This window comes from Manis javanica, chromosome 6 (assembly GCF_040802235.1).
Source record: "Manis javanica isolate MJ-LG chromosome 6, MJ_LKY, whole genome shotgun sequence".
Lineage (NCBI taxonomy): Eukaryota > Metazoa > Chordata > Mammalia > Pholidota > Manidae > Manis > Manis javanica.
The window spans coordinates 32764229-32790476 of NC_133161.1; the positions used below are offsets into that span (position 1 = coordinate 32764229).

The window sequence follows — 26248 nt, forward strand, 5'->3', positions numbered from 1 at the left end:
GTAGCAGTAAATACATGCTCTAAAAATGTCCATTAGAATAGGACTAATAATAATGTTGCACTTCATATTTTTGGAATTATATCTGGATTTTTTTACTATTGGCTATCTATTCATTTCCATTTTCAACAAAAACTTGCCTACCATTTACTAACGAACAGGAATTACCATTTACTAATGAAGAGGAATTTAGAGGTGTTGAGGACACAAAATGACTAAGAGTGTCTGGCTTCAAGATATTTATATTTATTGTGACTTGCATATAAATGAATCTTAAAAAATACAGAAGAATGAATTGAGCTTGGAAAGTAGAAGTGGGAAAAAGACTTCCTTTAATATATCAATGTAGAAAAACTACATTATTATTTGAGCTTTCTCTTTTCAGTTTCTTCTTTTTTTTTCCATTTAATTTGTTAAATGGAGTCATGGTCCTATGATCTCCCAGGTTTAGTCTCCCAGTCTACATTCCTGGTGATTATTACTGATTTCAGGTCTCTGCTATTAAGGCTGTAGCCTCCAGGCACAAAAAAGTAATGCTCAGTATTTCATTATTTGAATTCCAAATGATAGAGGAAGATTTTTTTTTGTAAATTTTATGTTAATCTGGGTAAGTGGAAAAAAATAAAGATCTGGTAAATTGTTTAATGAAATTTAAAACAGCCATAAAATAGGACTCATTGAAATCCAAAACTGAACATAAATCTCTACATGTATATTTACTTAAACTTTTCAATTGTGGATACGCAAAGAATTTTCAAAAAAAGAAAAGAATATAGAGCTAGGTTCTCCATTCACTCTATGAAGATCGAAAAAATAAATATAGGATGAAAATCATCTGTACAGTAAATATTAGAACTCACCCAATACAATTTATTTTACAACCACTTTCTTCTGAAATTCATTTCCTTGTGTGGAAGATTGATTTCCAAAGGCAAAAAACAAATCCCAAGGGATATGCATATGCCAGTCAATTCTAGGCAAAACCCAGAAACTGATCTTATTATGTATCTTATGAAAAATGTTTTCTAAAAAATGAGAAAGAATAAGTAACATATATCAGTCTTCTTGGTTTTTCATGGTTAATAATGGTTATTCCTTAGGCACACAGCTTACCATTCTTTTATAACTTTGTACACTATAAAGGAAATTTACATGATCATAGTGGTCCTTTAAGTGGTGTCAGTCAACGGTAGTTGCATGACTGGTAAGGGTTGAAAACCCCAAGAAGTGCGGTGGTCTAGGAGCAATGTGCACATTGGCTACAGACAAACGTTTTTTTATTTTTTAAACCATTGTACTTTATGCATAAAAGTCCCTTCCATCATTGTCCATTTAGTCATAATTTCATTTTGCATTATAGTTTTAATCAGTGTGGTTCTCTTTGAATCTGACTTTTCATGCACATTTTCACATCCTACCATCATTCAATCTTGTTATCTTTAACAGCTGAGATATATCCTGTTGTTGCGATTTCCTAACATTCCTTATTTGGTGCCAGGAGTTGGTGTTACAAAGAAAGTGTGCAGTTTTACAGTTAAGCAGCAGGAGGTTAGAACCACACACAACCAGCCGTGTGGTCCTAATTCTGAACCTCTTTCCCCCACATTCCTGCACATTTAAGAACTTTTTAAAGTTTCTAACACAAGCACAGAGTGGGGGTCCAGGAGATGGTGGCTGTAGTCATCTTTTGGTATTTCTTTCTTCTCAGCTTGTCCTCCTGTGACATCATGGAACATTTCACTAATTCAAAGAAGATTCCAGAAATCATAGCCATTACAGAACAAGTCTGTACAGAACAAGTCTCTACAAGTGAGAGCACCTTAGATTCAGGATTTGGGAATTGGAATTAGTAGTAACTTGGTAATTAAAGGTCACTTAGACAGAGGTATATAAAATCAAAAGAAGCATTTTTATAGCATGGGTCTTTCCAGGATAAAATCCAAATTTTTATTCATAACACACAGGACCCTTCCACACGTAACCCTTGCCTCCTGACCCGGACCCACCCTCCGGCAGCTCCAAGGCTCTCTGTGCATAAGCCATGGCTTCACTAGTGATTCTCACAGTGGCCAGGTTCTCTCTTCTTACATCCTTTCTTTACTCATTCAATCTTCACCATTTATCTAGATAATTCCAATTCGCTCTTCAAAATTCATTTCAGGTTTCTTCTCTGTGGTGGTTTTGTTGGTGGTTCTTTGTATGGATTAGGTGCCTATTCTCCGACTTTACATAGTAACACTTGTATAGATAAACACTGCAGCATTTTCATAGCACATGCTGCATTTTAATTATTCATTGTCTTGTTTTTCTTTCCGACTACACTCTAGGAGCTTCAGTTTTTGGGGAAGAGCAAAAAAGAAAGCACATAAATGTAGTATTATGTAGAAAGGACAACGGTAGGAGTGTAGAAGTGCTGTGTTATCCAGAAGTACATCAGTAGCAATACTTAGAGCAAAGTAGCTAGCAGGGCCTTTAGCCAGCTGAGATAATAAGAGCAAAGAATAGAGATGGAAACAGCAGGAGATGAGTAGAAAATGAGAGGCAGGTGGTGGTAAAAGGCAACACCAGGAAAGTAGGCAATAAACAAATCACAGAAAGGTGGCACTCCATGGTAAGCAATTTCATGGAGGCTGCATGTGGGGGCTGGATGATATTATCATATTTAACTTTAATTAATCACTCTCAGCTACACAGGGGAAGAAGCACGGAGGGAGCTGGGAACCAATTGGAAGGTGATTTCTGTGACGCAGTGAGAGATGATGAGGCTCTCCACTGGAGCAGGCCTCCGTGAGACCGCCCTGTGGAGGAGCTGGTGGCACAGCTACATCTCCAAGTTTGCTTTGGGGAGGAATAACGTCAACTGTAGCAAGCGGTTTGAGAGTGGTCAGCGTGTAGGTGGTACCTGCAAATGTGAACAAGAGAGCAAGAGCTCTTGAAAAACATAAATATAGTGAGGATCGTGATGAATCAAGGACAGAATTGAGGAGATCACCAACATTTAAGGGGTGGTCAGAGGAGGGCCCATGAAGTCAAAGTAAAAAGTTACCCGGTGTGGTGTCGCTGAAACGAAAGAAAGAGCTAAAGGAGAGAATGATCTACACATGCAAATATAGTAGCTCAGTCTAGTAAAATAAGGACCAAAACTTGTCTTTTGGATTTGGCAGTCAAGCAGCCAAAGAAAACAGCAATTAAAGGAATTTCAGTAGAATGGTGGGCAGAAACCACTCTGCTTTGGATTCAGAGTTAACAGGAGGTGGTGAGGATGAAGTCCTGGAATGTTTGGGACAGTTGGGCAGAGAGATAATACAGCAAAGGCATAGAGGGTCATAAAATGAGAATTGTTCAGTTGATCAGCCACAGGGTCTATATTGGATCTAAAAGGAAGATGGCATTTGATGAGAGAGATAATGGAATTTAAGATTTCAGGAATGGAACAGTTTAGAGGATGAGAAGACTCAAGGCATGGCCTAAGAATAGGTGGAAAGAAGACTAAATTCAGATTTATGACTTGGAGCATGGCAAGTTTAAAATATTTGACTATAATTGTTGGTTTATTTTTCCATAGGATTCTGACAGTTGTTGCCATAGATATTTTTAGGTGCATATGAATTCATGATCACTTCATATTATTTTTCCTTTAAAATTGCATCTTGAAGTTTATGTGCCCTAATATTAAAATTTTCTACTGTGGCTTTCCTTTGGGCTATATTTGTGGCGTATCTTTCACTTTATTTTCAGCTTTCTATATTATTGTATTTTAAATGTGTCCCATATAGACAAAATAATGCAATTTTTAAAAATCTAATTAGATTTTCTCAGGCAGTCTGTTAACTCATTTACATTCTTGTAATTACTTTACTATTAGGATTTCACAGATACCTTTTTTCATGTTTTTTTAATTACCGTATTTTCTGTTTTATTATTTATCTGTCATTTCTTTTTCTGTTCTCCATCAGACAGGTTAAGTTATTTGCTCTTTTTTTTTGTTATTCCTGACTTTTTAAGACACACAGTTACATTTTTTTATATCTCTATCATTGTTTAGCAATATCTATGTCATACCCAAGAATGGGCTCAGCTCCTTCTTGTTTTCACCTGTCTTCCTGTGTTATTTATAGAATCTACCTATCTATGTATCTATTGTCTATCGGCTATCTATCTATCTGTCTATATTGTTATTTGGACCCCCAAAATTTTACTGTTACTCATTCTTCTTATATTTTGTACTGATGTCATAGCTTTATTTATCATCTAACTGGAGTAGTTCTTGAAAGACTGTTTTCAAAGGTCCTTTTGCCTTAAAACCTGTGAGTTTTTATGCCTAAGAAAAACATTACCCACATACTTAAAAGATATTTTATTGCTTATAAATGCCTAGGTTCAAAATTCTTTACCTTGAATATTATGCCATTGTCTTCTTGCACCTAGTATTGTTGAAAAGTTTCACTCTTGGTTGTTAGTAAACCTTTATTTTTAAATCACTCAAAGCTTATAAACGTTTTCCTTTGTCCTTGAACCTTATACTTTCCATGCCTGTTATATCCATTTTGATTTTAGTCAAAATATTTTTTTTATTTCTTTGTTTTTCATTATCTTCATTTATCACTTTATGGATGCTTATTCTGCTTATTTGTAATTCTTTTGTTTAATATGTTAATTCTGTTTCATCAGATATAAAATGCTGTTTTTTGTTGTCTTTTTTAAAATAGCAGCTAGATTTTTAGATGATTGATTATGAAGATTCCTAGAAGCTGTGAAACTAAATTCTTGAATGGATTTTAGACCTTAACGTCAATTTAGGATAATGGAAGAACTAATGTCTTCAATAAATTAGGAAAAAGATAGTCATGAAGGTGGATGACAGAAATGAGGGACAGCAGTGTCACAGGGAAAAGAAGGGCCTCTAAGGAGGGTGAATTTTCATATAGGAAAGAAAGGTTTCCTTCTGGAATAGGAGAAACATAAGCATGTTTATAGGCAAGAGGAAAAATTAAAGATGCAAGAGAGTGGGTTATTTATGATGTAAGTTTCCAGAAAGAAAGGGGATGAATGACTTATGTGTAATTTTTACTGAAACAACTAGAAGTACCCCAAAGGAAAGCATTTACCGTAAATTGTGTTTAGCTTCCTTCTTCCCTCAGGTCTTCTTCACATCTTAAACAGATGTGTTGCCCACTTAATGGTAGAATGTGAATGAAAGAAATACCATTAAGTTAAAATTTGAGTTTAGTAACAGTCAAGAAGGTACTTTAAACCTTCCACGGATGGTACTAACCACAGCAAAGCGTGTGTTTATTTCCTAGATCCTTTATCTCTCAATGTCCATGGAGTAACATCTAAAGTCCAGACCATAGCCTAGAGCTGCACTTCTGATATAGTACCCGCTAGCCACATGTAGCTACTTAAATTTAACTTTAAATTAATTCAAGTTCAATGAAATCTTTAAAAATTAAATGAAATTAAAAATTCAGTTCCTCAGTTACACTAACCACAATTAAGGGCTCAGTATCCATATGTGGTTATTTGCTATTATATTGGGCAGTACAGATATGGGACATCCCCATTATTGCAGAAATTTTTATTGGACACCACTGGCCCTGAGGGTTCTACAGTGAGTTCCTGGCCATCCCGAGCCTTTCCTGCTCTTGCTCACTCCACTCCTCTCGCCTTCCTTCAAATCCTGAGCTTCTTCCTATCTCAGGTCTTTGTATTTTTGCCTCCCTTCCAAGGACTACCCTTCCCCATGCTATTCAGGTCTCTGTTCAAATACCAGTAAATCCTTTTCTGACCATTTTCTAAAATAACACTCATGTCATCAGGCTCTATCCCCTACCTCCTTTAATTTCTTCAGACCACTGCCTATTAGTAAGCTGTTTATTGTCTGTTTCTGCAATCAAGTTTGAGCTTCATGAGGGCAGCAACTGTGTGCTGTTTGCTTCTTTTACAGTTTCAGTACTTACAAGGTCTTACAGTAAATATGGTCAACAAATATTTTTTAATCTATGGATAGTGTTGTGATTTGTTTGTTTATCACCGTTAGGAATATCTTAGTAGAAGACTGAGAGCATTTGATTCTCGAAGGTTCTCAAAAATCTTGCTTAAGAGAGAACATTAACAGAATCATATATTTTTGTATATCTCCCAGAGTTTACTCCTGGTTGTTTCTTCACATGGGAAATTTAGAGTACTACAGTTACATAAATTCAGTAGCCTCACTATCTTTGAGTTTACATCATGTTTTAAAATTTCAGTAAAGAGAATATGATGGGAGAGAAGAGAGCTAGAGTGAGAAAGAAGGAGAGGGAGCAATATGGTATTTTAAGAATAAAAGGTCTTCAAATCCTCCAGCTAAAGTAAAAGGAAATGAGGGCTATTTTAGAAAGGAGAGCAAGGGAGTAAAAGGCTGAGTTAATTTAGGACTATAGAGCCTGGTTTCCAGGATTTCAATCCTGCCTTTGTCACTCACTAACTATATAATCTGCAACAAGTCTTTGAACTTTTTTTCTCTGTTTCCTCATCTGTGCAATGAAGATAATGATAGGGTACACTTCATAGGACGGTTGTGAAGATTCAAGGAGTTGATATATGCAAAGCATGTACAACAGTGCCTGGCAAATGCCCTGACTATATGTTTGTTCTTGTTACTATTGAATGTGTCTATAATTATTATTGTTGTTATTAATTACTGCTACTGTTATTATTTTGGTCATTAGAGAAAGCTGAATAATATGTTTCAATGTAGTTCATGTCTGTGTGGGCTAATGAGCTAAAATTTGACTACTGATATCTGAATATCCACATGCAAGATGCAATCAAAACATTTTGAAAGAAAAACAAAGTTTGTAGGAAGTCGTCTCTTACATATATGGGCTCTGAGTTGCGGTACCTCATGGTAACCGCGCTATCTATGTGGATACTGATTTCCAGAGGCCCAGCCCGGGGCGCCTCACCCAGCCATCACCTCCTGCAAACGCAAGGAAAAGCAACACAAATCGAAGAGTGTCAGGGCTACTTCACTTTAAGTTCTAAAATATTCTGTGTTTTGCTAGACATATAACCTTAAGTATTCTAAAAATTTTCAAAGATTGCAAAAATTTCTCCCTATGAATTCAGGTTGAAGCATAACTTTTATCACTATGCACAATATTCTAAATGTATTATATTTTGCTAGATGGAGGACGTTATTGAGGATATAATCGGTATGGAATCAAGTTTTAAAGAGGAAGGAACAGACTCTCCTCTGCTAATGCAAAGAACAGTAAGTGTTTCCAGACCTGAGGAGGTCAATGAAATTGACATAAATAATAGCATCTAATGATAAAAAGTGAGATTTCATTTGATTAGCAAATGGTGTTTTTCTTCTGCACTTTTGAAACAGAGGATCACAGATGAATATTAGAAAATATTTATTGGTGCAGAAAAATGTTATTGAGGAAGATGATAGGGCTTGTAGTGTGCCATCTATCTCTCTAATCTCTATAAACATCCTCTATATATCCTATATATCTAGTCTGTTACAGCATCTTGTATGTATGATTTGATCTTAGGATTTCCTGTTTGAATCAGAGAATATAATCACACACCCTCATAAACTCATGGCTAAATTTTATCCATTTTACTATGTCTAACAGCTATCAGAGACTCTACACTTGGTAGAGGAGAAAAATATTTTAACAGCAAAAAAAATTTAACTTGTGAGACAATAGCCAGAGGTTAAAGATGAACTGAAGAAAGGTAGAAGGGGCCTCGCCCTCCTTAAGGCATGTAGACAGACTTCTATGTCGAAATGAGCACAAATTCCTGGAATAATATGCAATGAAGGGATGGTATCTTATCTTCTATTTGATTGCTCTTATGTTCACTGTACATTTATTAATCACTAAACATGTTATCTGTACAGAGTGTGCAAGCTCTTTCCATGCATTTTGAAGGGTTATTCTTGGTTAGTTTGTTTATGGTTTTAGACCTTTAGAAAAATGAGAAAAAATATGAAAGATTGGATTTGTTACTCTAAACATTCTATTTTTAAAAAGTGAATTCTGACTATAGTACATATATATTGTATGTTCACCAATAAATCAATGGGTGGGGCTATATTAATGATGGATATTTAAATTTAAAGCCCTAGAAAACATTGGAGAAGGCAACCTTTTTTCTTTAGTAGTTCCCAAATAGACTAATTGAAGAGAAAAATATCTCTTTCCTCCTTTTCTCCAGTCTGCAGGACCTCCATTTTATAAAAAGTCACTAATACTAATATTACCTGGCAAAGATCAGATGAGATTATACCTAGTTTTGTGCAGGTCTTTTTTCTTTTAGGGCAGAGTAACAATTCTTTCCACCTCTTCCTTCTTCAGATTTCAAGCAGATAGTTACATGAAATTCAATGAAATCTCTGGATAAATATGTTATTAATGCTAATTTCTCCTTGTCTAATTTCATGAGGATGCTATTTTCTTACCAGCATTCAACATCTGGGTTTGAGGAAATGATATTCATTTCCTGCAATCTTCTCTTCCTTGTTAGTGGTACTTACTTCATTGAAATTGTGCGTTGAAACATTCTCTTTGTCACATTTTCTTACTTGTTTTGTAGTAGCTGCATAGTATGGCTTAGTGCACATTGGTGGTGGTGATGACTATAAGGAATTTGCTTTTGATATTCAGAATGTGCTGTTAAGTAGATACAACTGGTCTTTCTGTACTTATAAAAAGAAATATCTGCTGTGGACCAATCAGTAGTCAGAAATAAATCTAAATCACCATAGAAAACAAGCAGTTCAATTAACCAAATATTTATTCAAAATGTGCTATATGCAAAGCATAATACACACACCATAGAAAACTACAAGTTGAGCGAGACACAGTTTACATGTCAAGAACACATGACATGGGGCAGTGCAGAGAGCTGCCCATGAGCAGCAGGGACGAAAAGTGCAGATCTTCGTGTTAAATCCAGCTTCTAACCTGAACATCGTACAAGTCACGTAACCTCTCTTTGCTTTCTTCTTGTGCATTATGAAAATTAACAATACTTGTTTCCAAGGCTGTTTTTATATTAAATCTTAGTAGACTCATGTGCATATTTTAAATGCTGGTCAGAGAGGTACTCTGGAGTTCCAAGTGAAGGAGAAACCATGCTAAATTGAGATTTTTCTGAAGTACTTTAGGAAAAGATGATGTTTGAAATATAGTTATAAAGGATGGTTAAGATTTTACGACATGAAGGCAGAAAATTAGCAGGTTAAGAGAACAACATAAAAAAAGGCAAGAAGTGAGAAAAAAGAGAATGTCTAAGAATGGCCAGTAAAAGAGATAGGGAAACCCTGAACAATTTTTATAGTTCATGTGGATAAAAATAAAGGCCTGTTAGGAATGCATTGAGAAAGCATATTAGCTAGAGAACTTTTGATTGTAGATGGTAGAACCTGGCCCATATTGTAAGCTTAAGCATGAAAGGAATTTGTTCATGTCATCTATAAATTCCTAAGTAATACTGTATATTGGCAACCCTCCATAACTCTGCCTTCTTTTCTTCTGAGCTGGCTTTATTCTCAGCTGCTAGGCAGACACTATCACAGCCTATTCCTAGTTATGCACACAGTTCTTCATTGCTAACCTAGTTTGTTTTTTCCATTCCTTCACAAGAAAGAGGAAATTTCTGACTAACTGAAGACAGTCCTGGTGGCCCCATTTCACTTCCAGGAACCCTTAAGAATGAGCGTTATGTTGCAATTCTGGCATGGTGAGCAGGGTGCTGGGGCCTTCTAGGAATTTCCTTTAGTCTTTAAAGGATATCCAAGAAAGAAAAGGTTTTTGCCTCTCTCTGGTGTGGCAGGGCAATGTGCTCACTCAGGTAGTCAGTTTGTTGCCCAGAAGATAAAGTAAGGAAAAGCAAAACAAAAACAAAAACAAAAGGAGAGGAAAAGCCAATAGAAATGCAGACACACTGCTTATATGCCCTTGGGGAGTTCTTTAGCTATGGACTTAACGGTATGTAAGATTTTTTTTTCTTCCTTTTATAGGTTAATTTTATCAGGATTTTTCTGATTGGGTTACCTAATGGATATATTCAGTCAGGCTTGGCTACCTGAGAAGGAGAGCTTCCTTATCCCCTTAGTTCCAGTTAAATCCCTGGAATAATTCTTCTTGGAGCAATCTCTGTCATATAGCTATCCCTAAACCAGTTTCTCTGGGTCTTGGGACTCACGTTAGAGCTGTTTTGACTGAGAAACCAACACAACAAATTGTCTAGGCTAAACAGTGAAAACCAGGGGCACAGGAGTTACTGCTAAAGTACACGTGAATGCATTCTAGTAGGCTAAACAGGTCCGTTATGGTAAGCTGCAAAAACAAGGATATTTATCACTAACAATAGTTATTATTAATTTCTTACCTCCTCCTATTATATGCAAAGTCTCCAGGACATTCTGTTGAGAGTGCCCGTTAGTCACTTTAGGTCTCGTTTGCTGTGGCCCGTGCAGAAAACCTTGAATGTCACTTAACTAAGATTTAACCCAGGACCATTGTGTGTAGGCTTAATGAAAAGACATGTTATAACTTCTCTTGGCAGGAAACTTGGAAGCTGATGAGAGGAAGCCTGGGTCACTTCTGGTAGTTCTTCTCATTTATTTGGGTTGAATGAAGTAGTTCAAGGTTTTCACAGATCAATTAAGCCCAGGAATTTCTGACCCAGACATGAATTGTAAGTAATTAGTGGCTAGACTCAGAATAATGAAGCCCCTCTTGACTCCTACTTGATAAAGAGGGTTAGCTTCCTGACATTCATTCCAGCAGCAAGAGCTGTGTAAACTGGACCGAAAAGAACTGAAGTGCAAGAAACACCCAGCCGATCAACGTCCTTCTGTCAACACCTTCACCTCTCAGTTTCTCCATCTCAGTGCTGATGGCATTTTTCTCTTCCCCACTTAGCAATCTCCTTATGTGATGATATCATGGATCATGTTTTTACCATTTCTCTATGCCATAACAGTTTTATATCACACTTTTTAACCATTGCATTCTGTTTTTTCAGCCCACCTTCTCTAGTGGTCTTACTTCCCCAACGGCTCAAGCTTGTGGAGACTCTAAAGCAAATGACTCTGTGGCTATTTTCAATTGTTACTACTTCCCACTCAGACATTTTAAAGATTTCTTCCTTAACCTGCTAGAGTTCTTGGTCAAGCACTCTAACCAATTATCTGGCAAACACTCTTAACATGTCCCCAGTCTTCCTTCATTCTACCCTCCCGGCAGAATCCCAACCCTGATAAAATTTAGCTCTCATCTTCCCCTACATCTTAACCTGGGCACCACATTGCTCATAGTACTCTCCTCAGAAGTCACCGAAATTTCACAGAGCGTTTTCACCACTACCAGACAGTACACTTCCCATTAATTGAGACAATTTTTTTTATCTTCTCTCCTCAAAACTCCACGATTCACTGTCCATTCTCCATTTTTCAGCTGATTTCTTTCATAACCTGTTTCAGAAAGCAGATACATGAAGTCAGATTAGATCTTACTACCTTTGTGTTACCAATTTCACTAAACCACCTGTTTTAATTTTTTCTGCCATCTCTTCTATTAGAATAATTGTCCCTGCTCATAACCTCAAGCCTGCCCACCATTGTGTCCTGGGTCCCACTTATTCTCACCTTCTCAAGGATTCTCCTTCTATAATAGCAACTCCTTCTCCTCTGTTATCAGTCTATTATGACCTATTGGATTATAAATATCAGCATTACACTGGTCTTTGAAAACACTCCCTAAACATAAAACCAAACTGAGCAATACTCTTTGAACACATTTTCTCTCCAGCTGCCATGGCATTTCATGATTCACTTTCTCTCAAAAACACTCACTGCTTCCATTTTCACCCTGCCTCCATTTCCTCACCTCCCATTTTCTACCCTCCAATTGAGCTACTGTCCTCACAATTTTAAAAGAGCTCATAAACTCAGCCAGTGCAGAAGCCAACAGTAAATTCTCCATTCTCACCTCATGTGGCTTCTCAGTAGCTTTTGTCATTTTGGCCACTCCCTCTTTCTTGAAGTACTATCTGGGATTCTGTGGCACCATATTTTCTATTTTTACCCACCTTGCTGATTTTTTCTCCTCTAAGAGATGTGTAAGTGCTACAGTGTCCTAAGGCTCAGACTTCAGCCCTCCTTCTCATGTATCTATACCTACTATAGATGATTGCAACTCATCTCCAGCCTAGATCTCCTCCCTATATGCTAGACTCATATATCTTACTGCTTATGTGACATCTTTTGTGCTTCTAACAGACATCTCAGACTTAATATGACTGAAAACAAGTGTTTGTTCCCTCACTCAAATCTGCCTTGGGTTTATATTGAACCCCCTCCCCCGACTTACACACACAAAAATTAGTTCTTTTTTCTTCTTTCTCTTACTCCTGCACCTCTATATCTATCAATATGCCCTTCTAACCAGTATCCAAGATTTCCTGAATCTCAGCCTTTTTTCAGCTGCTAGTCTCTGTCTGTGATATACTAGTCGCTGTCTCACAGGTTTGTTGTGGTGATGATATGCAATTTTTTCATAAAAAGTGTTTAGTACAATCCTTGTCATTTGTGAGGCATAGTAGCTGCTCTTATTGTTATCTTTGTTGCCACTGCCTTTTCCCATTCAAAAATTCCTAAATAATGATGTATAATGGAAACAATTTTTCCAACAGTTTGTGTGAATTTTAGAATATTTATTTAACATGCATTTGCTGAGCACCTGTACTGGGTGCCAAGAATAAAATAATAAGCAGGTCATATTCTAGGTTGCAGGGACACAGTGGTGAACATGAGAGATAAAATTACTATTGTCGAGGAATTTACATTCTAGGGGTGAGAGCACACAATACATAGGTACATAAAATAGTAAGTAATTTTTGTTACTCAAATCATAAGTGTCAGAGGGAATTGAAGTAAGACTGGTTTAAGGAGTGATGGTGGGGGCTCTTTTACCTAGGATGGTTGTGGAGGGCCTCTTTGGCAGGGTGGTATGGACTGAAGGCCTGAAGCATGAAGAGGCAGCCATGCAAAGATCTGGGACAGGAGTATTTTAAGCCAAAAAAAGGAAGTTCAATGATCTTAAGATGATAATGTGCATGTCGCCTTCGAGAGGCAGGAAGAAGGCTGTTGAGGCCAGAGCCTAAAATTAAAGGAAGTGCTGACTGTGGTTAAAGGGTCTGGATTATATTCTGAGGATTTCAGGAAGTTAACAGAATGTTAAGCAAGGAGAAACAGGATCTGATTTTTGCTTTGTGAAGGTCATTCTGCCTGCTGTGCAAAGAACAGCTGCCGGGGGCCAAGAAGTCAAGAAGTGGCGGGGAAGTTAGGCGGAGTCTGTTTCTGAAGTTCAAGTGAGACGGTGGTAGCCTAGAAAAGTGTTTTAGTAGAGCAGCTGATAAAAAGGCTAAACAAAACTTTTTACGGAAAAATTGCATATCATCACCTCAACAAACCTGTGAGACAGAAACTAGTATTACCTATCATTTTATAGAGGAAAAGGCTTAAAGAAGTTCGATAACTCGCTCAAGTTCATAGAGTTAGTGAATGGCCGGGTAGAGGTTTGAATCTTGTTTGACAGTGAATGCAGCCCCGTACCCACTCTGCTGCACCAGCAGGCTTAAAGAGAAGCTCTTTCTTGCAACTGTGGAATCAGAATGTGAAGGGACAAGACTGATCTGATCCTATGCCACACTCCATCTGAATGATTGCTTGGCCTCTGAGTTTAAGATCTGTTTCCTTATAATGCCCACTCCCTGGTCTTCACATCACCCCTTCCTCTCAGAGATGTGGTTGTGCATAGTAACTCATTTCTTTCATCATTTATAGGTATTTTTCAATCAAGTGTCTGTAAATGCTGGTGCCATTTGGCAATCTCAGTAAACTGTTATAGTTCAAGACCATTCCAGAGACGAAGACTGAGTAAATATTAACAACCCCCTGCGCTTGGTTGGAACTTGAAAGGACTGAATAACATCAACAAGCAAGCTTTTGTCAATCACAATCTAGACCAGATTAGTCTTAAAGTCCAAGGAAGAAGCAAAGTTCACCTTAGAGCATAAGTTTCTGCACAGCTCTCCCACTTACTGTCTGCTGGTTTAAGGAAAAGAAAATGATGCAGTAGAAAGAGAAAACCATTCTACTGTGGTTATAGACACTTCAAAGTTAAAACTGGTGAGCAAGTGCATTTTGGAATTCTTTCAGTGTTTGCAGATGGAACCACCTTAAATATTGAATTGAAACTTTATACACTAATAGTCAATAAAATAAGGTAGGTAGTAATTGAGCTTTGAAATGTGTAATATGTAATTTGCTCTACTGACAATCTTGTTTTCTTACAAGGTAGTTTTTAGTGCTCTGAATACAGTAAAAAATATTATAGTCTAGTAAAAAAAGTTATTAGAGTATGTTTTACTGTGACTTTTTAATCAAAAAGTGAGGGTTCCACTAATTATTTGTTGCACTGCTTAAAGTAATTGTTTTTATTTAATTTAGTCTTAAACAGATCATATGCATATAAAGTGTATGATGCAGACGTATTTATAAGTTACCTTTCTCTATTTTATATTTTAGCTTTTCTATTTGAGTTATAAGCCAGCTGGCCCAGGACAAGGATCGCTCTTGCCTGCCTAGCATATTGCTTTTATTCACTCACAATAGAACAAAAATATCAATAAAATAATAATAATAACTCAGTGGGACTTCCCTGTTCAATGTTTGTCATTCAAACCTGATAGCCCTGCTTTAGCAAATAAAATAGAAGTAAGAGAGATATCAATGATGTGTGTTTTAAAGCTGGAAAAACCTAGTTTACTACATTTAAATGAATAAATACTCCAGAGGAAAGAAAATAATCTTTTAAATGCCAGTTTTCCTGTGGGCATGCAGTGTGGGGCATGTGCTCTCCTACAGTGCTCCCTCTTTATGCCTGATTTTTATCTTCCTTTTGTGTCTATGATTATTCTATCTAAAGTCTCATGTTCACTTTTAACATTTTAAGTTCATATGGAATATTTTCACAGAAAAGCAAAACAGAAGATCCAAACAACTCAAAAGTGTCCCCAGTTTCCTGTGAAACTCACAATAAATATGTGATAAAAGATGATAGAGATAATATAGATATCACACATACACACATATATATAAGGGCTTAGGGTTCTTTTCACTTTAAGTCTTTATACTGAAAAATTATCTGGTAATATAATATGAAACCATATGTATGTAAAATTTTCCTTTTTTTGGAAAATATTTTTGTAAATATAAAATGAGATTATCTGGGAGATGATATATCACATACATGCTACACACATACATATATAACATACACACATATCTCCAGGAAATTTCCAGGATTTTAGATAATGAATTTTCAGGGACATGGTAAGTGTAATACTGTGATGCCTCTCTCTTGCTGAGTGAAATAAAGAGGGGTAAAGCAATAATTATAAATTAAATTATTAAATCTATGGCTGAGGTTATTCGTTCTATAGTGTTTTGGTGAAGAGAAAAATAAATCAAGCTGCGCTGAGGGAGAAAGTTGGACCGGGTTTGGATCTAAAGTTGAGCCTTTGACAGTAGGTTGGTTTTTGATGTTTCGTGAAGGGGTGAGGATGCTTTAGGGGCAGATAATACAATGAGAAAGAATAGAAGCAAGAGAAATATAGTCCCAAACTTCCAACTTTTTTGATTATTCAAAACACTTCTTTCCAATAAAGGTGTTAAGGCAAGGACCTTTCCATAATAGGTAGGTAGTAAGAATCCCTTTGTGCCAGGCAGACCTGGGTTTAAATCCCAAGCCCTCCATTTATACAACTGTATGATCTAGAGATAATTACTTAATTTTTCAGAGTTTTAATCATTTTATATTTAAAGTAAGAATTATGATATTCACCTCATAGTTGTTAAAAAGATTACTTAAGATACTGTTATTTGTTATTATTGGAGAGTTATAATTTAGGCTTAGGGCCCTGAGGATCCTGAGATATGAGAATAGAAGAAATTTAAACTGGTAAATAACTTAGAAGAAAAAAGTCATAATGGGGTGATGGATCAGACATAGTATATGGGGGGCAAAGAAAGAAAAGCAGTCAGAAAAACACATAGGTGGAATTCAGGTCAGATTATTTATATTGTTCTTTATTTGGCCTGAGAAGAATAAATTTATGCATGAGCATTTTCATAATTTACTTGGATAGTTTATTCAATAATTTTAGACCTAGATTTTATTTTCTCTAGAGTAGCAGATTTTAAATATAGACAAAGCTATATTTACTAAGGCATGGAAAATTATCATCTCAAAAACTAAGAGTTTTGTCATAAAAGGGATAGAATTTTGTCTGTTTTTCTGAATCTATATATATGATCATAGATTTCTTTTTCTCTTTTAACATCATAAAGCATATTTATGGGAAACCCAATTTGATTATGGAAAATTAACTTGTTTAGATTCATATCATTAAGAATATTTTGCTTAAGATTTATAATCATGAATGAAATGAACGTCTAATTTTCTTATTATATTTTTGTATGGCTTCAGTGTCAACAAATTAGGACATATTTTCTCTTGTCTCTATTGTCTGAAAATGTTTGTAAAAATTAGGATAAGATGACATAGTTCTTAATGAGTGTGAAGTGGTATCTCACTGTGGTCTTGATTTATGTTTCTCTGATGACTAGTGATGTTGAACATTTTTTCAGGCACTTATTGGCTATTTGTGTATCTTCTGTAGAGAAATGTCTATTCAAGTCATTTGCCCATTTTCTAATTGCATTGTTTTGTTGTTGAGTGGTAGGAGTTTTTCTAAATATAGTCTGGATATTAATCTCTTAGTTATATGATTTTCAAGTAGTTTTTCCCATTATATGGGTTGTCTTCAATCTATTGATAGTGTCCATCGTCTTATGTACAAAGTTCTAAATTTTGATGATGTCCAATTGATCTTTTTTTTTTTTTGGTAGCCTGTGATTTTGGTATTATATCCAAAAAAATCATGACCAAATTCAACATCATGAAGATTTTCCCCTAGTATTTTTTTTCTAGGAGATTCATAGTTTTAGTTCTTATACTTGGTCTTTGATTCATTTTAAGTTAATTTTTGTGTATCATTTAAGATAGGGATCCAACTTCATTCTTTTTTATGTGGATAGAAGTATTTTGCCTCTTTGGGTAAATTTATTACTAAGTATTTTTTTCTTTTTGATGTTCTTATAAATGGAATTGGTTTCTCAATTACCTTTTTACATTGCTCTGTTAGTTTACAAAGATGGAACTGACTTTTGCATGTTGATTTTGTATCCTGCAATTTTGCTGAATTAATTTATTAGCTCTATCATACTGTGTGTGTGTGTGTGTGTGTGTGTATATATAGTCTCAAGGTTTTCTAAAAATAAGATAACATCTGTGAACAAAGATCATTTTACTTATTCTTTTCCAATTTGGATAGCTTCTGTTTCTTTTTCTTGCTGTATCGTTTTGTCTAGAATTTCCAGTCCTGTGCTTGAATACAAGGGTGAAAGCAGGCATCCTTGTTTTGTGTGTTTCTGAGTGTAGGGGCAAAAACTTATCTTTTAAATCTCACCTTGTATTATATAATTAGCCTCCTTTCACTTAAAATATCATTTATTTGTTCTTTATTCTTTTCAACCAGTCTTTCCAGAATTATGTCATTCTTGTTAATTAAAAAAAAACTTGCCATGAATGTACTTTTTATGTTGTTATTTTTCACTGATTTATGCTCTTGTTTTATTATCTGCTATTCTTTCTTTGACCTTATTTAGTTATTATTCTAGCTTCTTAAGAATAATATTTAATTTATCAAACTTCAAAATTTTATCTATTTTTCTCATATTATTATTACTATTGAATTTTGTCTGTTTTTCCAAATCTATATATATGATCATAGATTTCTTTTTATCTTTTAACATCATAAAGCATATTTATGGGAAACCCAATTTGATTATGGAAAATTAATATGTTTATATTCTTTTAGATTCATATCATTTTGATTGTTTTTCTGAATCTATATATATGAACTTCCACTACACTGGTGAATTTATTAATTTCTCCTTGTAGTTCAAAACATTTTGTTTCATGTATGTTGATGTCATTTTATTAGATACATGCATGCTTACAATTGCTATGCCTTTTTTGGAAAATTTAACTCTATTATTCTAGAGTGACTGTCTCTATCCCTGATACTTTTTCTAATTTTGAAACCTATTTTCTTTGATAGTAATATAGCTACATAAGTTTTCCTAAGGCTATCATTTTCTGGGTATATCTTTTCTCTATCTTTAATTTTCAACCTTTTCCCATGTAGATGTGTTCGTGTAAGCTACAGAATAAAATAGTTGATTATTATTATTGATATATTTTTATTACTGATATATTTTCACCTGTTTTTCTCATCTTAATTTATTATTTAAAGACATCCCATATTTTAAAATGTTTCTCCTTAGTACTTTTTTTTTGTACTTTCATATCCTTTGGTTTGCTTATTATTCCACCCCAATCATACTGATATTATCTAAACTTTAATACTGAGTTATATAGTTATATATTTCATTTTATCTTTGACCATGGTTCCCCTCATCTTTTTCAGACCACAATCACTTTGCTAAGATATTTAATCATTTTTATTTCATATTTTTGAAGAATATCCTTTAATTCTCCTTTCATTTAGATACTTTATCCAAAACTGTCTTAAATGTCAGTCTTTTGTGGGTAAACATTCTTAAGTTTTTTATCCCTCTAAGAATATTTAAATCATGGCTTCATATGTGAATGACATTTAGGCTGGATATAAAATTCTATGTTTTTGTGTTTTTTTTCTTTCAACATTTAAAAAATATGCTTCCTTCTTTCACCCAATTTTGTTATTGAAAAATCTTGTTTCTTTGGACATAATCTTCTCTTTTGCTCTTTAGGCTTTTAGATTTTTCTCCTTGTCATTGCATATTCTTACATTTCACCACAGTGTGTATAGGTTTTTCCTCCCTTCTTTGGCCCTTTGGTTTTTAAATCAAAATAAAATAGTGATAAATTAAGATGAAATGAAGACCTTAATTCTTTTACTTAATGTTAATTCTCAGCTGTATCTCCATTATTTCTTAAGATATTTTCTTTCTTCTAATTTTATTTTTCTCTCTCTCTGGGACTCCTAATATCTGTCTTCTAGTTCTAATAATCCTTCTTTACTGATTAGATTTTCTTTCATATGTTCTATTTCTTGGTCCATATCTTCATCCTCCTGAGCGATTTATTGGTTTTATAATTTACTAATTTCTTTTTCCTTTCTCATGTATTCATTATGCTATTTTTCCATTCTAATTTTCTTTTTATCAAGTATTATATTTTCATATTTCCTATATCTGCTTAATCACTTTGGCAATTCTTATGTCTACTTATAACATTGTATTATAAATTAGCACAAATGTCTTCCATTATTGCTTTTAGAATGTACATTAGGTTACATTAAGAAATTTGGTTTCATTTGATCTTTTATTTTTATATTTTTATTTCTACTTTTGATGTCATTCCTAATATGTCCTGTTGTTTTACTTTTAAAATAATCACTTTGCCCAAATTTTTTGATATTTTGACCTGTGAGCTTGTTTTCTTCCAGGAATATTGGCTATTGTGAAAAGCAGTATATGTGTGAGAAGGTTAGATCCCAGTCTATTTCAGTCTCTATGATCTCAGTAGTGAGGAAATGAATAAAATCTAGAGTGGAGAATTTTAGACATCAGGAACCATTGTCAGTCCTTCCTTACCTCAAAGCAACTTCTGAGATCAGGAGTTCATGTTTTTTACCAGAAAGAAGTATTGTTTTGAGATGTGTGTTCTACCTTATTGAAAAGATTTTATAATAAATTAGTATATGTCTTTAAAATTTGTAAGTTTGTTGTTAGTACTAATAGGTTCCCTTAGTGTCATGTCAGAGGTTTTGTTTTACTGAAAAAGTGATCATTTTTTTTTACCAGAATAATGAATATTTCTTCAAAAAATATCTCTCCTGGTGCCTAATCCACAAATAAATTTAACACTTAGACTTTATTACCTAAGTAACTTATACCTTTGAGAAAAGTAAATATAATTTGTTTTGTAAGCCCTTTCAGATGTGTATGTAATCTTTGAATTTTCACTAACACTGTACTCATATATTTTAATGGAGAAAAGACACTTTAGATTACATGAAGTGTATTACCTACTTTGAAATTGAAACCAGTTGTCTAATGATATTCAAAAAGTGATTAGCCATTACATGAAATAGAGTAGTACCTACAGCATAAAATTAAATAGGATATTAATCATTGTGCTTTAGGGCATAAATTAGACAATAACCAAGGAGAAGATGTAATATACCTACAGTTAAATGGGATTAGATTCATTATCAGAATTTCAGCTCCTTTCTAAGGAAAAAAATGCAATGAATATGGTCTGACCAGGTAATATGGACCTAGTGAAATGCTATAGATAGGAAGTTATCACTTTATTGTTGTAATGTATATGTGATATAGCTCCTTTTCTTAAACATTTCTGCAATTTGCCACTGCTGCACTGAAATGCATCTGAATCCAAGCTCTTCAGAGAGAAGTGCCCTTCGTCCCTAGTACCTTTCTCCTTCCTTCCCCCTCGCTTTCTGTCTTTTGTTTAGCACGTGCATTATGTCTATTAGAGGCACAGTGGAAAGTACAATTCAGGTTGGTGGAGCCTTAGATTATAACCAATAGGGTTTTTTAAAAAAAGAGCTTGGAAACTTTTTACTTTTACAAATATTACTAAATGACTCACACATTAGGGAAATATCTACATTTAGGATCTCTTCCTTATTTTATTATTCTGATACTAACACTCATCATCCATCCAGTTTGATCTAATTTGTCTTAATTTTTTAGATGAGAAAATAAATACCTGACTTGAGTAGCTCGCTTCCAAATTCTGTAAAGTAAAAAAAACATTTTAAAACAAAGGGTTTACTAGAAATAAAAATAAGGAGTCCAGATAGAGTAAATAATTAAAAGAAGCAACATATGAAAATACACATCAGAATAGCATATGCATTCTATATGATCTTTATTGATATCCACATACACTTGTATATTGGCCTGATTTCCATTGTGTTTTCAAAGCTTTGTTCCCTCAGAAATATCCAATATTTATTACATATGGCTTAATTGATTATATGCCAGAAATTAATTTTAGTCTTAATATGTCCTTTCTTCACATTTATTTCCAGTTGATTTTTTAAGTATCAAAAAAGTTCCCTCAGTTTGAGTCAGAGTTTTGCAAAAAGTTGGAATAAGGACTTAAAGTCTCTGTAGTAATTTGGGCATAGGTTTGTGTAATTACTTATATTTTTCTAGTACTTAAGAAAAGAAGTTACTACTTATTTAGCTCTTGGTTTATTGCCAAGAAATGAAATAAAGATGCTTAGAATGGAAATATCTTAAATGTTCAAATCCTACATTTTAAATGTGGCTTGTTCTAGAATAAATATTACTTCAATTATGAATATTATTTAAATTTAATTTTCTTGGGAGATCAAATCAATAAACACATTTTAAATAATAAATTGGTACAATTTTGAATTGTGTATAAAGTACTTCAGCTTTTCTGAAAACTTCTCAAGCAGAATTGCAGTGTTGCTATAATTAGATTTACCCTATATTCACTAGAGGCAAAAGTAGTTTAAGACTACTTTTGGTTACCAGCTGGGATATTTATAATAATCTAGAACATTAAATGTACATTGAGAAAAGTATGCCTTCAAGGAAGGAAAGAAAGTTTCTCACTTAATTAACAGTGTAAACCACCTCTTGACTGTGAGTTGCTAGTAGCACAGTTGGTACTAAGAAATCTTCCAAAATGTTCACCCATCATACCTCATTTATGATATGCAATGAACTTTCCTGCTTTGCAAATACATATATTGATTTTTGTTCAAATGACATTTTTAACCTTTTAAAATTTATAACCAGGTAATGTGCTAGATCAAACCCCTATAACTGTAAAAATTAACCAGATTTTTTCTTTGTAATGAGTTAATTTCTCTTTTTGCTTAAATACAAAAAAAACCATTTTAATATATTCACAAGCATCCCGTATGATTTTAAAAAGTCAATGCATACTCACCCTTGTTTAAAATTAAAATGCTATATATACTACAAGTTATTATTACTGAAGTGGTAAATTTAAAATATACAACTAATGTATCAATGTCCACAAAAGGTTTGATTGATTCTTCCTTTTTCCTCAAAAGTTATCCGGAAGTATTCTGAATGTGTATGGTGGTGAGCAGGGAATTTCACCAGTTAATATGGGCCTTACAAGTGCTTCCTGTCCAAGTAGCCTACCAATGAAAAGAGAAATTACAGGTAATGTTGCTTTCATAATTTTATCCTTTTGTTTCTATCAACTACATAAGTTATGAGCAATACATATTAATAAGGTAAATAGAATTTTAAAAATATTATCCGAATAGTTAAAATGTGAGACATTTAGAGAGTGAATCCTTTTTTTTTTCCTATGACACCTAAACAGTAAGTTAATGTAACTTACAGTTCACCTGAATTGATTTATTATTTTGGGAACTAAGAAAATATACACAGATGCTCTACCCATATATATATGACAACTCAGCTAAGTTCCTCATTTTGATATTGAAAAAATATAATTATTAACATGGTCACAAAATAACCAATTAGGGAAATCTAATATTTTTTGTATGTAGAATTTGATGTAAGACAACTAATTATATTTTCCCATTTTTAGCTTGCTTTATGAATTTTGTGATAGACACATTTAACTTTCTCAAGGGTGTAAACACTCCTCAATTTTCACTAGTACATTTCAGAGCAGTTACAATTCAAAGGAATTATAGGGACACTGTCAAGTTCCTCCAGTATATAGATGAGGAAATGAAGTGTCTGAGGAGTTATTTTCCCAAAGTCATACAGCTGAGTAGAGGCAGAAGTAGATGAAAATAAGGATTTCCTGACTTATAAGTTCAGTGGTCCTCCTTAAGAACAAAATTAAATTCTGTTGACATTTCTGCAACATTGGTCTTTAGCAATTTTTACACAGTTAATATTAACATTTTTAGTACATGCAATTTATCCAACCTTGGAGTCTAATCAATAACTAAAAACTGTCTATGCATTCAAAATATTTAAACTGCAAGTAATGAATACAGTTTTAAATAAACAAATATATTCCTATATTACTTTAAAAACTAGAATAATTCAAGCAACACTACAGTATCTATTGCTGTGTTAAAAAGAAACAAAAAAACTTAACAACCTGAAGTGATAAACATTTGTTATATTTATTATCTCATACAATCTCTGTGGGGAAAAAATGTAGGGGTGTCTTAGAAAATGGGTTCTGGCTTAGAGTTTCTCATTAGGTTGCATCAAGATATTGGCCAGATATACAGACATTGGACACCTGAAGGACAGGAGGATGCACTCCCAAGCAGGAGGATGGCATATGTAGGTCCTGCAGGGTCGTGCTGCTAGCTGGCAAGCAGCCATGGTTCTTTACACGTGGACCTCTCCAAAGAGCTGACAGCTGCTGTTGTCACCAAGAGACACCAAAGGGCAACTGTATTATCTTTTATGACCTAGTCTTGGAAGCCACACTAGTCATTTCCACAATATTGTATAGTTTTCACAGGTCATCCCTATTCAATGTGGGCATAACTACCAAGGGTGTGAGTATCACGAGTGAGAATCATTGTGGGCTGTGCTGGAGGCTGACAGGCACAAATGCTCACAACCATGTGGCACACAGAGGGTCATTTACAGGAAGTCTGGAGTTGCTTGATAGGAATATCTGAGAAATGTAATTAGTTCCAACTCCTGGATTGTAGAAATCATAATTATTTATGAAACATGTAGGTCATTAAAGTTTAGATTGGAATAATTTTGAATAATCTTAAAATTCTGAAAATTATAATGATAATTGAAAGTTTAATATTTGCTGTGCACTGTACTTCTTGTAACCATCACAGTGATTATTAGGTAGATATTATATTAATTATACCAATTTTACAGATGAGGAGGCTGAGGCACAGAAAATAGTAGATCACGAGGTTATTAAATGGAGAGCCAGAATACAAATCCAAGCTTTACCTATCAAAGCCTAAAGGGTTTGCCATTGCCTTTTACTAAAAGAATACTCTGCTCCAGATTTCTAAATATTTGCATAAAATATTATTTGTACCTTCATCTAGTATTTCTAAGTTATGTTGAATGCAGGTGCTGTAAAGTAGAACTAAGTACTGTTTCAATTATCTTCCTTTTGATCAGAAACTGATACTCGAGCTTTGGCAAAAGAAAGACAAAAAAAAGACAACCACAACCTCAGTGAGTATATTTTCCTTTTTTCCAAATAAATTTAACTAATGCAAAAGGAAATACATGGAGCTTAAATTGTGTGTTTTTTTATTGTCCCTCCATAAGTATTTTGAGGTCAGATGACCGAAATGAATAGTACATGCTCACTAGTTGAGCTATCTTAGGAAATTTAAACATTAACCTTCAGAAATGTGATACATTTTTACAAAGTAAAACATCTCAAATTCTCTCCTTAATGACACATACTCTTTCTCTCAAGAAGACTACATGTGACAGAACTGAGTGGGTTGAGTTACATTTAAACTCTGTTGTGACTCATTGCCTCAGAGGTTTAAAAAGATCAAAGTGACTTTAGGAAATACCATATAAGTAGCACTAAACGTATTTCCAGGTCTTGTCTTTCTGTGCAATCTGCTCCTCCCTTGCTAATGATAAGTTATCTGAAAGATATTGCTTGTATTATCCTGTTGGATTCCACTTCTGCAAAAGTATGTCTCTGATGCCTTCGGGGGTCAGCTTCACTCTGATAATGGGTCACACGTGATGGAGAATCAGCTGAGCCGTAATGTTGTTTGGTGGTGTTTGGTCATGTCTCAAGTGCTTAACTGTCTCCAGTGAGCTTGACTGATTGAGTGTGAAGCCTTTCATTTCCAGCAGCCAAATCAAAAAATGAGACAAGAATAAAATAAAATAAGAACTTTAAAGCTCTAATACAAACCAGGAATTTCCATATATGTGATTAACTGAAAGTGATTCTACACATACCTGTGCAAACTGCATTTGTCTGTTCAGAGTATACCTGCCTAGTCACAGGGTGCTCAGTTTGTGGACCATGTGACCTTGAGGAAAGAGCTGACACGTGGTTGTGACAGTCCTCAGGGTAGTCGTGGAGAGGGAAATGATCTGATTCCAAAGCCCTTAGTGGTAGAGCAGATAAGCTTGGGTCCAGCTTATAGGACAGAGTTTGAGTAGGAAGAACTAATTGTTGATAGAATTAAACCTTCAAAGAACTATGGTCTCCTCTCTTAGTTTTAATCCTGCTGTCACTCTCCTTGCTCCTTCTCTCTGCATCTGCAGTTTAAACAACAGGTCATTTAATGTAAAATATGACAGGTGCCTGGTATGTCCATTATCAAAGTCCCCTTACTGAGGGATCCCCTTACTGAGTGATCTTGCTCTTTGGAGATATCAATGTTGAAAAATTGATATCATATATTAAATATAATGATCTAGGACAACCCCTAAAATTTATGAGAACCATGGCAAGAGGACAAATGAAGACCCACTTAACCAGGTGTCTGACTCTTTAAATTGTACTGTTTAATTTAGCCTTTCTAGCATGAGTTATATTTGAACCATTAAGTATGCTCTATCCTTCCTAAAGGCTGAAAGGCAAAGTGTGAACCTAGAATTCTCAGTTCCTCAGTTCAGTGGGAATGTCAGGGTGGGGCAATGCTAGCCCTCAGCCAGCAGCCCATCTCATTTCTCTCCCCACCCCCAGTTCCCATGGGTGCTGCCAGTGACCTCAGACATGAGTGTGAGCACCTCATCCTATACATTCGAGCTCTGTATGCAGCTCTGTAAACATCTATCCATTGCCCACTTCTTGGGCCTGTGGGTGAGCACACTGGTGTCATGGCCCCCCTCAGGAGGATGCGTCTGGGAAGTGGCCTGCACAGTGTCTTAAAGTGGGCTCAGGAAATTTGGGAGAACATTCTTGGTGCAAATTGCCCAGAGTATAGTTTAAAAGGGGTCCCCGTGGGTCTATGGCTGCCTTGTTCAGTGGGGAGAAAGCAAAAGCAGCTCCTCTAAAGTAAGGGGTCCAGGACAGGGGCCTCCTTGCCTAGGATCTGAGGACAGAAATAA

At 34.8% G+C, this 26248-nt stretch overlaps 1 protein-coding gene across 7 annotated transcripts in view; it reads left to right on the forward strand.

Moving 5' to 3' along the window:
* TFEC (transcription factor EC) overlaps positions 1–26248 on the forward strand; it is a 629038-nt gene that overhangs the window by 584139 nt on the left and 18651 nt on the right. For all 7 annotated transcript variants that reach the window (XM_073238555.1, XM_073238556.1, XM_073238557.1 and 4 more), the window contains 3 exons: positions 7169–7255; positions 22285–22399; positions 24335–24391. In XM_073238555.1, coding sequence (XP_073094656.1) covers positions 7169–7255; positions 22285–22399; positions 24335–24391 — 259 coding nt within the window. The remainder of the gene's footprint in view (positions 1–7168; positions 7256–22284; positions 22400–24334; positions 24392–26248) is intronic.